This window comes from Octodon degus, unplaced genomic scaffold, assembly GCF_000260255.1.
Source record: "Octodon degus isolate 3935 unplaced genomic scaffold, OctDeg1.0 scaffold00026, whole genome shotgun sequence".
NCBI classification, from domain to species: domain Eukaryota; kingdom Metazoa; phylum Chordata; class Mammalia; order Rodentia; family Octodontidae; genus Octodon; species Octodon degus.
This window is the reverse complement of record NW_004524602.1, coordinates 15,590,265-15,602,652: the sequence shown is the minus strand read 5'-3', so window position 1 is coordinate 15,602,652 and position 12,388 is coordinate 15,590,265. Positions and strand designations below refer to the sequence as shown.

Here is a 12,388-nt window from a genome sequence, read left to right as displayed (position 1 = left end):
TGGAAATCAAGGCCCACGCACACAGCAGTTGTTTCTAAAGTAAAAATAGTTTATTTGTGACCCAGTACACAGGAGGAAAAGCGCTTCTTTCACATCGCTGACTTCACTTCGGACTCCTCGGAATGTTCACTTCTTTGGCTTATCCGAGAGGCTGCGGGGAAGCCGGGCGCCCTGGGGGACTGGAGCGAGGGGCTGGGGTGTCTCCACGGGGAGTGGCCGGGGCTGTTAGTCGCAAGCGGGTTCTCCAGGACGTTAGGGAGCCTGGGGGGCCGGAGTTCAGTCGTCCCCACCGCACAGGTACAGCAACGCTTTCTGGTAGTCGCCCTTGGTGTCTTGCTGCAAGTGGCCCCCAAGAAAAAGAGAAGGCTGTGTGAGAAGCGAGACCAGTGCCTGGGGACCATGGCAGCCTCAGGACACAGCGGAGCCCCTGCCAGGCAGATGGGCACACTCTGTGGCCCTTTCCTGGGCTGCAGCCCGCGGGCCTCTGGGGGAGGGGTGTGGCGGAGGAGCTGGGGACTACGGTCCCAGTAGGGGTGCTGCAGACACCCACTCTCCTTGTGCCTCACGTGCTGCTGTCCTGACCCTGAGGTGGTGTGGAAGAAGCAGCTCAGGGGAAAGCAACAGGCTCCACTCCGAACACGCACCCTGCTGCAGCCTGCGCCACCAAAGCCACCTTAAGTTTATCCTCGGGAACCAGAGACCGGTCCCGGAACCGTGCAGGTCTCCTAGGTGGCAGGCTGAATCCCACACCACAGCCAGCCCTTCTACACTATTCCCTTTACCCTAAAGTGCACCACACAGATTAAGGACATGGGAGTTGTGAACAGACACTGTGAGCCTCTTCTGGGAAAACAGACTCCGAATGTCACCGGTCTTCAAAGCCTCTTCCAGAGGGCACCAGTGCCAGGAGAAAGCGAGTCATGGATGTGGGGAACAGAACGCACTGGCCTGCTAGCACAGTGCGCAGGACCCATCCTACCCAGAGTAACCCCTGGATCTGACGACCAGCATCCCAGGGAACGGAAAGCAGGAAGCCACTCTTCTGCTATTGCCGTCCGCCTGCTCGGGGACCCGAGGCTGGTGGTCTGCGGGATGCCAGGGCCCTCGGGGGTCCAGGCAGGGCACTCACCTGGATGTAGTAGTACAGGGACTTGCCGTACTTCTTCTTGAACTCAGACCTGATTTTCAGCATGTCCACCTCACAGCGGGAGACCATGATCCGGATCAGAACCTTGTCACGGGTGCCCTTGCCCTGAAGGTCAAGTTTGGTACCAGGTTACAGTCCTGAGCACACTGTCGCCAAGAAGCCCCTGCAAGTCCCCTCCCTGGCACACAGGTGGCTCTCAGTGCCGTGCTCCACGGAGCTGAAACAAGTCCCTCCAGCAAAAGCAGCACTGGATTCCACAAACACCAGGGTGGAGCAGCACAAGGCCGGCTCTGTGCGCCAGAATCTGGCCCTGCTCCAGAGGTCTGTGAGCTTCTATTCGCAGTGATAGCTGAGAGGTCACAGGAGGTGCCACCACGTGGCTTTCTGCGGGTCTGGGCCAGCGTGGGTGGGACAGGCGGTGGAAACCCCAAGTCTACTTCCAGAGCCTCAGGCAGAGGCATTTGTGGCCAGGGACTCGAGGAGGGACGCCAGGGACAGCGTGGGCAAGGGGGTGCAGAGGGAGCAAGGCCAGGCCGTGAAAGGTGGAGAGGGGTCACCTAGGGAGAGGTGAGGGGCTGCTCTGGAGCCAGGCAGTCGCAGGCCGGCTCGCTGAGGCTCCTCAAGGCACCAGCCTCTCGTCTACACGGAGTAAGCTGGAATCCCCTTGCTCTGAGAGGCCGAGGCAGGCAACAGTGTGTTGAAGCCTGACTGAGCGAGAATCTTTTTCATAAAATGAAAAAGGTGGGGGGGGCGGGGCGGCGGGAGATTTAGTTCAGGGAAAAGCCCTAGGTTCAATCCCTAGAATTCCTCTTCAAAAAATAAGAATCCCGCCAGGGTAGAGGGGTGATGCGCATGCCAGCCGGGGCACAGCGGGCAGCCCTCCTCTGGGCAACGCTTCGCCCTCTGGTGCCGCCTGATTTGTCATCCGTACCCAGTCACACATCCACGCGGGTCAGAGCGGACAGGCCCAGGCACACATCGCAGCTGCCCGGCGTGTGCCCGACCCGGGGGCCCAGGTCCCCTCCCAGGGTGCTCGCCAGTAGGCACAAGAGGAGGAGAGGGGGTGGCCGCACCTTCATGGAGTCGTACAGCCGGTCGGCGAAGTACAGGGGCTTGTTCTGGATGCACTGGACTGCGGAGAGGAGGAGCCACGTCAGCGCGGGCGGCGGCGCCCCAACACCCCGGGCGCACAGAACCGATCAGGAGGGAGCCGGGGCCAGCAGAGCGAGACGCGGGACTAGCGCTGGGGCTGCGAGGGCTGCGCGCCGCACGCTTCGGCGCAGAGAAGCCGTGACGCTGCGCGCTGCACGGGCCTGAAGGACGGGGGCCGGCGGGCTTACCCAGGTTCAGGAAGGCATTCTCCAGGTCTCCTTTGACCTCCTTCTTGATGCTCTCCAGCATGTCGTAGGGGCTGTAGCTCTTGTACCTTTCGAATACTGCAGAGCAGCAACAAGAAATCACCTCGGGGCCGCCGGGCAGGGTTCAGGCTCGCCCCATCATGCACCACGATAGAAATAAACAAGGATGATCCCCGGAGCAAGGCAGGGGTGAGCGGCTGCCGTGGGAAACCAGCGCAGCCCTCCCACGGCTGTCCTGCATCGCCGCACAGGAGCCTGCCCTGCATGGACTGCTCCAGTAATGGCAGGCGGTGCCAGCCACGTCCCTGACTTCCACAGCTACGTCAAGATACAAACATTCTCAAAGATTGGAAGTGGCTGGGGTGGTGGGGTGGGCCCGCAATCCAGTATTGTGAGGGCTGAGGCAGGGCCACAAGTTTAAACCCACTCTGGGCAACCTAACAACTTTGCAAGATCCCGTCTCAAACATAAAAAGAAAGACCAGGAACGGAGCCCAGCACACGGCCTTTGGTTCAGTCCTCCGTCCAGGAAGAAGTGGGAGAAGAGCAGAAAAGAAGAGAAAGGGAGACGTGAGCTCAGACACTAAACGTGGACAGTACTCGGGAGGCAGGTGGGTGCGAGCCCACTCAGCGCCCAGCAAGCGTGAGCCCCGCCCCAGCAGAACTGGGCCTCGGTGGCGACGTCACGGAGCCTGCGGGCAGCCTGTGCCAGGCCCCCACCCAGGCACGGCACCCACCTTTCTGCAGGTGGCACACGCTCCGCTCCGTCATGATGCTGATCCACTTGGGGACATCCGTTCCTTTCCTCTTCACACCAGCATCATAGAGATCCTGCAAGCACAGGCAACGCAGTATGAGAGCTGTCACATCACAGTCCCAAACGCCACGCAGCCCATGCGTCAGCGAGCCAGGGCAATGTCACAGAGACGCACACAGCGCCACAGCAATGAGGCACAGACAGAGGCAGTGCGACCCCGGGGCCTGGGTGCCCAGTGAGCGCAGACAAGTTTCCTCCCAGGCAGGAGAAAGACGGGTGCCCGGGCATAAGCAGCACAAGCACATGTGAGCCTGCCTAGCAGCTCGTGGTACACTGCCATCCGCTAATGACAGCGACAGGCCAGGCTCCTCGGAAACTCAGCAGTGATGGGGTAGGAAAGGCAGACGCCAGTCTGTCCTCAATGGCAGGAAACTCAAGGGTAAGGAAGGACTCCCCCAGGGCCCCTCTGCTACCTGGAGCCACAAAGCCCAGTTTCTAGAACTGTGAGTTTACCTCCTCTCTACCTCTTGCTAAAAGTGCAGTGTAGAATGTGCTGAAGTTTAAAGCTAAAATAAATTTACTTCTTTTCTGACAGCTTTTGTGACACGCTTCAGGATAACTGCTGGGCCCCTGGATTGGACACACAAATAGTCCCAAACAGACTAAAGCAACAGTTCTCCAGTGGTTCTTCTCCAGCAGTTCTTGGGGGCATCTGCAGAGCTCTAGGAGGACAGACGCCAGTGTCCACCACGGTGGCAGCACAGAGCGTCTCCACGCGGCTGTGCCTCCTCTCCTGCTTCCTACTCCTCCTGCCCTTGGGGTGCGGCCAGGCTGCCCTGCAGAGACCACGCCTCCACACAGGCAAAGCTCAGGAGCCCAGGCCAAGCCTATGCTGGCTGCTGTCAGCATTCTGGGAGAGAGGATCTAACCAGGGCTCGCTCCCTGGTGTGGCTCTAAGATGTGCCCCAGCTCTCTGAGACCCTCCCTTGCACGGGAGGACCACTGGCACCTCGCACTGACAAGAACAGACACAGGGACTATTGGGATGACAGCGTGTGGCTCCTGGGATGAGGCCACCGAAGCTCACACCACTCCCACCCTGGACAGCCGGCTGCCACACTGTGAGGACACTCAGGGGACTGCAGACAGACACCAAGGCATCTTGCCAACAGTCCGTGAGCCCCCAGGCCCCAGCAGTGAAGCCCTCAGGGGACCAGAGCCCTGGCCAGTGATCCCGGGCCGAGCCGCCTGGCTGTTGCACTGCCCAGTTGCTGACCCAAGTAACAGCGATCTTGGGGGTCTGCTCAGCCGCCAGCAGTGGTGGTGGTGTTCCTGGCACAGTGGTGAAAGCCAAGGGCGCTCAACCTACTGAGCTACAGGCCCAGCCCTTCTTGGATTTTCTTAAGCTACCCACCCTGGCCTCAGACCTTGCAATGCTCCCGCCTCAGCCTCCCGAGCGGTCCACTAAGCTTAGGGGCAGCTTGTTCCAGAGACACCGAGAATGGTCCAGCGCTTGTATCGCACTTGAGCAGAACGAGACACTCTGAGAAGCGCGGCACTCACCCGGGCATCTTGGTCGATGAGCTCGTAGTCAATGACAGAGCCGTCCTCTGCTCGCCTGCCCTACAGGAAGCAGGAAAGGGGGACCATCAAACGTAGCTCTGTGTGCTTTTTTTAAACTGCAAATCTTTTCTCCCCAGCTCATATAAGCCACTATTTCATTTCCTAAACAAACATAAACATATATTTTTCTTTTTCTTGTTTTTTTTCAGTCTAGACAAGAAGAGATATGGTGGGCGTGGAAGCCACAGGCGCCCCTGGGCGGTTCCAGGCCCTGCCTTGCCTCCCTGACGAGCTGGGCCTGGGCCTCTTCCCTCCAGAGGAGAAGTGAGCAGGGAACTGGTGGAAAACAACGCTAATGAGGCTGGGAAGGCAGAGGAAGGACCATCTCTGCAGGGCGCAGTCTGGGAAGGGCGGTCCTGGCCCAGGACTCAGGGGGACGGCCTCGGTGTGGACAGGCTGGGCTCACAGGGAGCATGGTGCCACAAGAGAGGCCCAGGGTGGTGGCGACTGGCACCTGGATTGGAGGGGGCGTGGCAGTAAAGGTGGAAGTGGTTTCCAAAAATCTCCCAGGACGGTGGGACACAGGAGGCAGCAGAGGAAGAGGGACCCGGGGCCAGCGTAGGGACGCACATAAGCCCAGCCACTGGCTGTTGCTGTCGCTGCTGGGTGCCTGGGTAGAAGCTGCTCTCTCCCACTCCTGAGTGAGGCCCGGAACTCAAGGGGAACAGGAGTCGCTTTCACCCCTGCAATCAGCTAGGCCTCCACAAAGGCCGAGGTGGCCAAGGCTCTCGTTCAGCAGGGTGAGGCTAGACAGATGAGGGGTCACTCTAGGCAGGTCCTGCATGGCCCAGAGAGAGGCAAGGTGACCATCCCTAACCATGTGACAAGGGCTGGCACACAGACCCAGGCCAGAACCTGAAGGCTGCCTGGTCCTGCCTGGCCCCCGAAGTCCAGCTGTCCACACGGTTTCTTGGGATAATACTGTCATACAGAAGTGACAACTCTGCAGCGCCAGAGGAGACCCACTGGCGGGATCTCGGGCGCAAGCTGAACCAATTTGTTCCTGAATATGAAATGAGGGACATGGCCCGCCTGGGTGGCAGGAAGGGCAAAGAAAGAAAAGAGAAACCAACCTTGGCCAGGGCAACCATCAGCTTGCGGAAGTCACCGGATGTGTCAGAGACGATGTCCTTCTCGAGGTCGGTCTTGTACACTTGAAAAACAGCGCATCTGTGTGAGGTGCCCTGACAGCCAGCCACTCCGGGCACCAGACACGCCAGCGCAGGCCCAACCACAGGCGTGGCTGGTGGCTGGGGATGCGTGCAGCTCCTGAGCCCTAAGCTGAAGGCCAGCGCTCTAGGAGAGCTTGCTTCCCGTGAATGTCAGTGCAGAGCTGTCCACGCCAAGGGACAGACAGGTCTAAGTTAAATCAGGCTCTCTCTGGACTTCAAAGGCTGGTTCTGGGGCCAGGGACCTAGCTCAGCCACACAAGCCCCTGCCTAGGAAGCTCAGGGTCCTGAGTTCAATTCCCAGTACACGGCCACCACCCCGAAAAATTCTTGTTCTCAAACTTCTTGACTCCAAATAATCATTTTTAATACCAACAAAGTTGGCACCGCCCACCACATAATTATTAATGCTATGCACAGATTCAGAAAATGCACGAATAGCCAAAGTCAATACAAATGAACTAATACTTCTGTATGAATTTGCATCTCAGTATTCAAAACAGTACCTACACGGCAACACGGCGGCAACGCAAGGTACGTTCTGTGCCACCCTCTGCCTCCTACCCTGCTTGGCACACGCAGGTCCACGGGCCTCCTGCAGTGGCCTTGCAGGAACTTCTTAAAGAGAAGCTAGACAGCACCTAGTATATGGTCGTTCTTTTTCAAAAATATATTTAGTACAGGGTCTCCCTACATAGATTGGACTCCTAGTGATCCTCCTGTCTCAGCCTCCCCAGAGCTGGGATTACAGGCACGTGCCACCACGCTGTTTCATTCGCAGTCTTAGGGCACCCTGGGGGCGGGGCCAGCACGACACAGCGAGGACTGAACCCTGGTCCCTGCATCTGCCCGAGCAGGCGCTTTAGTCTGCTGAGCTATCTGGTTGGCCGTACCTAGTATATGGAATCCACATAGACACTGGATTTTTCTACTTCTCCCCCTTAGCTTTCCCTCTGAAATACATTTTGCTTTCTTTCCTTCCCGCCTGCCTATCCCTCGGTGGCCATTCTGTGGAATGCAACACTGAGATCACAGGAGAGCAGGGACCAGGACCACGGCCAGCTCCCCACCCCACCAGACCAAGATGGCGCTCCATCTGGGACACTGGCACCGGCTGCCGTGAAGGCATCCGACCCTAGGCTGGGAGAAGGACTCACAGATAGGACCACTCACTTTCCTTGTAGACTCTGTTGATCTCCTGCAGTTCCTGGTTGGTTCTGGAGCAGATGATCTCGATGAGAGAGTCCTCATCGGTCCCCAGCCCCTGGGAACCAAGACACGGAGACATCAGCAGTCTTGAGCACCACCAGTCCACATCCCTGCCTCCACCAGGAGCCACAGACACTGGACAGGGTCTCTGAGAATTCTCCCACCCACTGGCCTACTGACTGTCTAGGGTATTCTTCAATTCTTTAAAAAGAAAATCTGTTGGGGCCGGCAAAATAGCTCAGTGGATTAAAGCACCTGCAAGCAGGCGCAGGGGGTGGGGGTTCGACCCCCAGGCCTGCCGTGGCTGCCCCACCCCCGTGGCATGCTGAGATGGCAATTGAGACTGGGCGTGGTGATGCACGCCTGCAATCCCAGCTCTTGGGAGGCTGTAAACAGACGGGTCACTGTGAGTCCTATCTAGTAGTGAGACCCTAACACCCTGTAGACCCTTCCCTAAAATATAGAAAATAAAAGAAAAAGAAAATCTTTTGGCAGTGTGTAAGATGACAGGTGCAGCATGTTCCAGCCCAAGGGCGGGTTTCTTTGTTGTGTTTTGTGGTACTGGGGAATGAACCCAGGGTTTCTTGTATGCTAAGCAAAGCTGTGGGTTGACTGACTGACTGATTCGTTGACTGATTTATAAAGGGCACACGGGAAGAGACAGCAATAGAGCACACCCTAACTGGGACAGACTTTCATATAAGCTCTCTCTCTCCCTGTTTTTCATTTCTATAATAGGCACCCCTTATTTTAATAGCTGGGCAATGATTTTCTTCAACAAACAACTCTTCTCACTAATCTAAAATAAAGGAATACAAAATATCTTATGTTGTCCCATGTAGCCAGCATCAGAAGATTAAGATAAGTCTTCTTACCAGGGAAAGGTACAGTTAGGATAAAATTTTTAGCTTCTCTTCTTTGAAATGTAAAATTGGGTTAGTGTTAAAAATTTCATTCTTGTTCTCCCGTTCCTGCCTGCTTAGTATGCATTCTCCAGGCCCTCGAGGCAGGCAAAGGGAAATAATGACATGCCAAATAAACCTAGACACCAACACTTTATTAAGGAGTCAGAATTCGGTGAGTGATGTATTCAAATTTAATATATACACTTTGCAGCGTGCAGATAGCTTGAAAGGGCTCAATGAAACATGTATTTCAAAGCTGGCTCCATGATCAAAGACAAGATTTACTAATCAGGACTCACTAATACTTGTCTTCCCGAATATGGAAATATTACTTTGAACTAAGTAGAATTACAACTGTTTAAAATGTAAATCAATTATAAGGTGCTAAGACAATAAGAAACGTATCCACATGAAAAGTGTGTCAGCTATTAATTAAGCTTATTAGAGTTTCTATGCCCCTGAAAAAGTGGCTTCTATAATCTAAGCTAAGCCTCAGGTTCATAGTTAATTTTGAATTTTATTCTTAATCTAATCTTTGAGCCAAAGGCTCTTCTCCCAGAATTTTTATCATGATGTGCAGAGGTTCTAGCAGAGCCAAGAACTCCCCTTGGGTTAGCCGAAGGTTCACGCAGCATCTACACAGATGCCGTAACGTGGTATTGTGGCTCTCTGAATGCTTTAGTGAAGGGCAGTTTTTCGGTCTCGAGGATGACAGGATTACCCTGAAAGTCAACTCATGCATTCAAAGCAGCGCTACATCATGACGCAGAAGAACTTCAAGTCAGGCGTGCTCAGGCAAGCCTGTCCCCTCCATCCCTGTTAAACAGTGCTGACGTCGGAGAATCCTAAGAGCTCTTTTGGCCTACATGCAGAGGTGACCTTGGCCATTCCCAAAACTCGGCCCAGGCTGTCCTCGACTGCCCACAACCACGAGGTCGACTTCTCCGGTGACATACGGCAGATACTGCCCCGGGTGTCGCCAGCAGTCCACACAGACTTTTCTGAAGCACAGCTTGGCGAGTGCCTCTTCCAGCCCGCCAGCTTTCAGCAGGGCGCTGGGCTGCGGCAGCTAATGGGAAAGCTGGCGCCGGGGCAAGGCCTGGCCGGGCACAGCGTCTTTCACCGGCTCCTATTAGAGGCGAGGGCAGCGGCGGGCCGCTCCCACTGACCCGAAGCCCCAGTCAGCCAGAAGAACCGATAACAGCTATGAGGAGAGACTCATGAATGAACAAAACGGACTCCTGATGAAAAAACAGAAAACTGATCTGAGGTGAGAAGAAGCCACAAGAAGCTGCCTGGGAGGGGTCCTTGAGCCCAGCGATCAAGTACTGTTGACAAGCCACCGTCCTGGGGATGCGCCCGGGCAGCACAGCCTGCTGGGGCTCGGAGCAAGGCCTGCGGGCATCAGCCGAGCGCTGCAGGAAGGCGCCCAGCAGCGTCTCTCTGCAGCCCTGAGCTCCCAACAGGGCCGGAGATGCCCCACGTGCAGAGCTGCTCGCTGGGGAAAGGAGGACACCGGAACTATGACATTACTTCAGTGACAGGGAGGCTTCCAGCCCAGTCAGCCCGTAACTCAGAAACGGTGGCCTCACAGAAAACACCGGGACTCGGAATATTTAAAAAGAAAGACCTACCGACCTACCCACCCAGGGAGGCGGCTTCCCTCGCCCTACGCAGGCTGTCCCCGGTCGCGCCAGCAGAGGGCAGCATCAGATTGCGCAGAGCGTCCCAAGCCCGCGCGGCCTGAAGTTCCGTCGCTTGAGCGTACACCTACACGTACGTAGCTACTGTACTTAAACAACGGTGTCTTCAGACATGCACGCAGTTCGGGGGATTTCAAATCAGAATTTTTACCAATTTATCCCCTGCCGTAAGTCTTTGAACAAAACCCAGGCCCCACCCACCATCTGAAATCAACCTTCTGGTGTAGAGGAATGCTGTTGACTTTTGAGTATTGACTTTGTATCCTGCTATGCTACTGAATTTGTGTATCAATTCTAGGAGGTTCTTGGTGGAAATTTTTGGGTCTTCCAAGTAAAGTATCCTGTCATCTGCAAATAATGATAATTTAACGTCCTCTTTACCTGTTCTTATTCCTTTTATTTCCCCCTCTTGTCTAGTGGCTCTAATGATTCCGTGCGCTATACCTCTCGCTCTGGCTCTGCCGACTTAAAGCAAACATCGGAACTTGACAGGGAGAAGGCAGAGGGAGAAACCCCACGAGAGCGCTGCTGCATGAAAGCCCCGGGCCTCGCTTTCTCCCTAACACCTCAGCATATCTTCCCTAAGGAGGAAGCGTAATCAAGGAAGTCGTTTTCCCAAATAGTATCCAATCACCCAGGTGGCAGCTGGGAACTGGCTTCTCAGCATCATGAAATTTTTGCAGTCCTTAAGTGAAAAAAAAAAAAAAAAAGTAATTGAAATATTTTTGGTACTAATTCTGAAACTCATGTCTTTGATTCCCTCAGAAAAAGAAAGCGCCAAATGGGAACTCGTCAGCACTGGACATCACCTAATTACGCTTCACAAGCACTAACTCACGGACAGCTCACCTTCATAGAGGCCTTCAGCTCGGAAGCATCGTACTGCGCAGGGGTCTTCAGCAGGCCCAAAATCACCGTCTCCAGGTGGCCAGAGAGGGCTGACTTCAGTGCTGATGCGAGCTCCTTTGGGAAGAGGCAGTCACAGAAAGCTTGGTCAGTGACCAGCATGGAGAGGGAAGCGAGTTCGCGCTACTTGTAAAACATGATGGTACAGCCAAGCTGGGCCCTCGGGCTTGCCTCCTTCTGACCCAGACAGAGGGCGAAACCAAAGATCAGGTGTGTCCTGGGAACTCCTACCCAAAGCCACTCAGTTTTGCCCAGTCTTCCAACTTGGAAAGGACACTGAGGGGCTGAGGGTGGAGCTCGTAGGTGCCCGCCTGGCACAGGCAAGGTTGTGCGCTGGGCCCCAGCACTGGGGAGGAAAGGGACAGCATGAGTCTAGCAGCTCGGGGAAGCTCCCACATGGTGAGGGGGTGGCAGTGCCCTGCCGGAGCCAGGGCGTGCACCAGGGTAGAGGCCCCTGCTAACGAGGGGCTCGGTGACTGCAGAACGCTGGAGAGGCCCAGCCCTGGTGGCTGCTGGGATCCCAGGAGAGGGATCAGAGCCTCACAGCAGCCTCCAGAGGGAGCCAGGGCCTGCCACGGCTGGAACTGGTCACACAGCCTCCTGGGACAATAGCTTCCTCTACTACCGAGTCCACACCTATGGCCACCCAGTCACACTGAGTCAGGATGGAGTAGTTGGAGGTGACAGGGCCCAGTGCCCTGTGCTCCCCGGCTTCTCACTGTGTGTCCCCATCTGAGCAGAGCTCTGAGCAGCACCCAAGCAGGCAGATGGGCAGCCTGAAGTCCATGTAGCTGTTAAAGATGCGGTCTTGGATTAAACTTCACACAAACCGCAGGCCCTGGCTGGTCGACGGGGTCTCCCGGGGAGTGCTCCTCTCCTCCCCCTCCCTACTCTGTGCCTCCTGCTGTCCAGCAGCACCCATGGCACTGACGACGTTAGCCCACAGGTGCCTACAAGCTGGAGCTGAGCGACAGCTGCTGAGTGACGCTGGGCCTGCTGCCCGAAGTCAGGACCTCTGTGCCACATGGGCTGGCTCTGCCGGCTCACAGGTCCTTTGGGGAAGCTGGGAGAAAGGCTCCCTGGGGAAGCTGGGAGAAAGCCTCCCTGCAGAAGACACCGCGCCCTAGTGCACATGAAAGGTGCCAGCTGCGCTCCTATTTATGTCTTCTCAGCCTGTTTCAGAGGGCAGAGGAGGGAGCTGTAACAAAGTTTCACCAGCAACTTCCAGGACAGGAAGTCTCTTCCCTGCAGCTCACCTCCCTAAGTGACAGCCCCTAGTCAAATGGAAGCGGCGGGAAGCCACTGCTACTCACGCTGTCCAAAAATAAACCTGAACCTTTTAATAGCAAAAAGTTAAAAATACAGCAGCACGTCCTTAAAAATAAAATGTCCCAACACTGGGACAAAGTAAAGTCTGCTGGCAGAGGGGCAGAGTAAAATGCTCACAGAACCCTTGGGACAGCGGGCAGGTGGCACAGGCAAGACAGCCCAGCATGCTGCGTCCACTGCCAGCTGTGCCTGTTTCTTGCAATCCTCTTAAGACTTCAAGTGCATTTTTCAAAGAACCAGCGTGTTAGGATCAAAACTTAGTGCGGGCCACAGTCCCAGGACT

General features: G+C 55.7%; 1 protein-coding gene across 2 annotated transcripts in view; it reads right to left on the bottom strand.

Annotated features, from left to right (window-relative positions):
* Positions 1-28: 28 nt before the first annotated feature.
* Positions 29-12,388, bottom strand: part of Anxa2 (annexin A2) — a 34,508-nt gene continuing 22,148 nt past the window's right edge. For both annotated transcript variants that reach the window (XM_004628857.2, XM_023712468.1), the window contains exons 5-13: positions 10,720-10,833; positions 7,227-7,317; positions 5,958-6,037; positions 4,825-4,884; positions 3,242-3,335; positions 2,488-2,583; positions 2,221-2,279; positions 1,130-1,252; positions 29-336 (exon numbers count right to left, since the gene is read on the bottom strand). In XM_004628857.2, the coding sequence (XP_004628914.1) occupies positions 277-336; positions 1,130-1,252; positions 2,221-2,279; positions 2,488-2,583; positions 3,242-3,335; positions 4,825-4,884; positions 5,958-6,037; positions 7,227-7,317; positions 10,720-10,833 (777 nt within the window). In that variant the 3' untranslated portion in view covers positions 29-276. The remainder of the gene's footprint in view (positions 337-1,129; positions 1,253-2,220; positions 2,280-2,487; positions 2,584-3,241; positions 3,336-4,824; positions 4,885-5,957; positions 6,038-7,226; positions 7,318-10,719; positions 10,834-12,388) is intronic.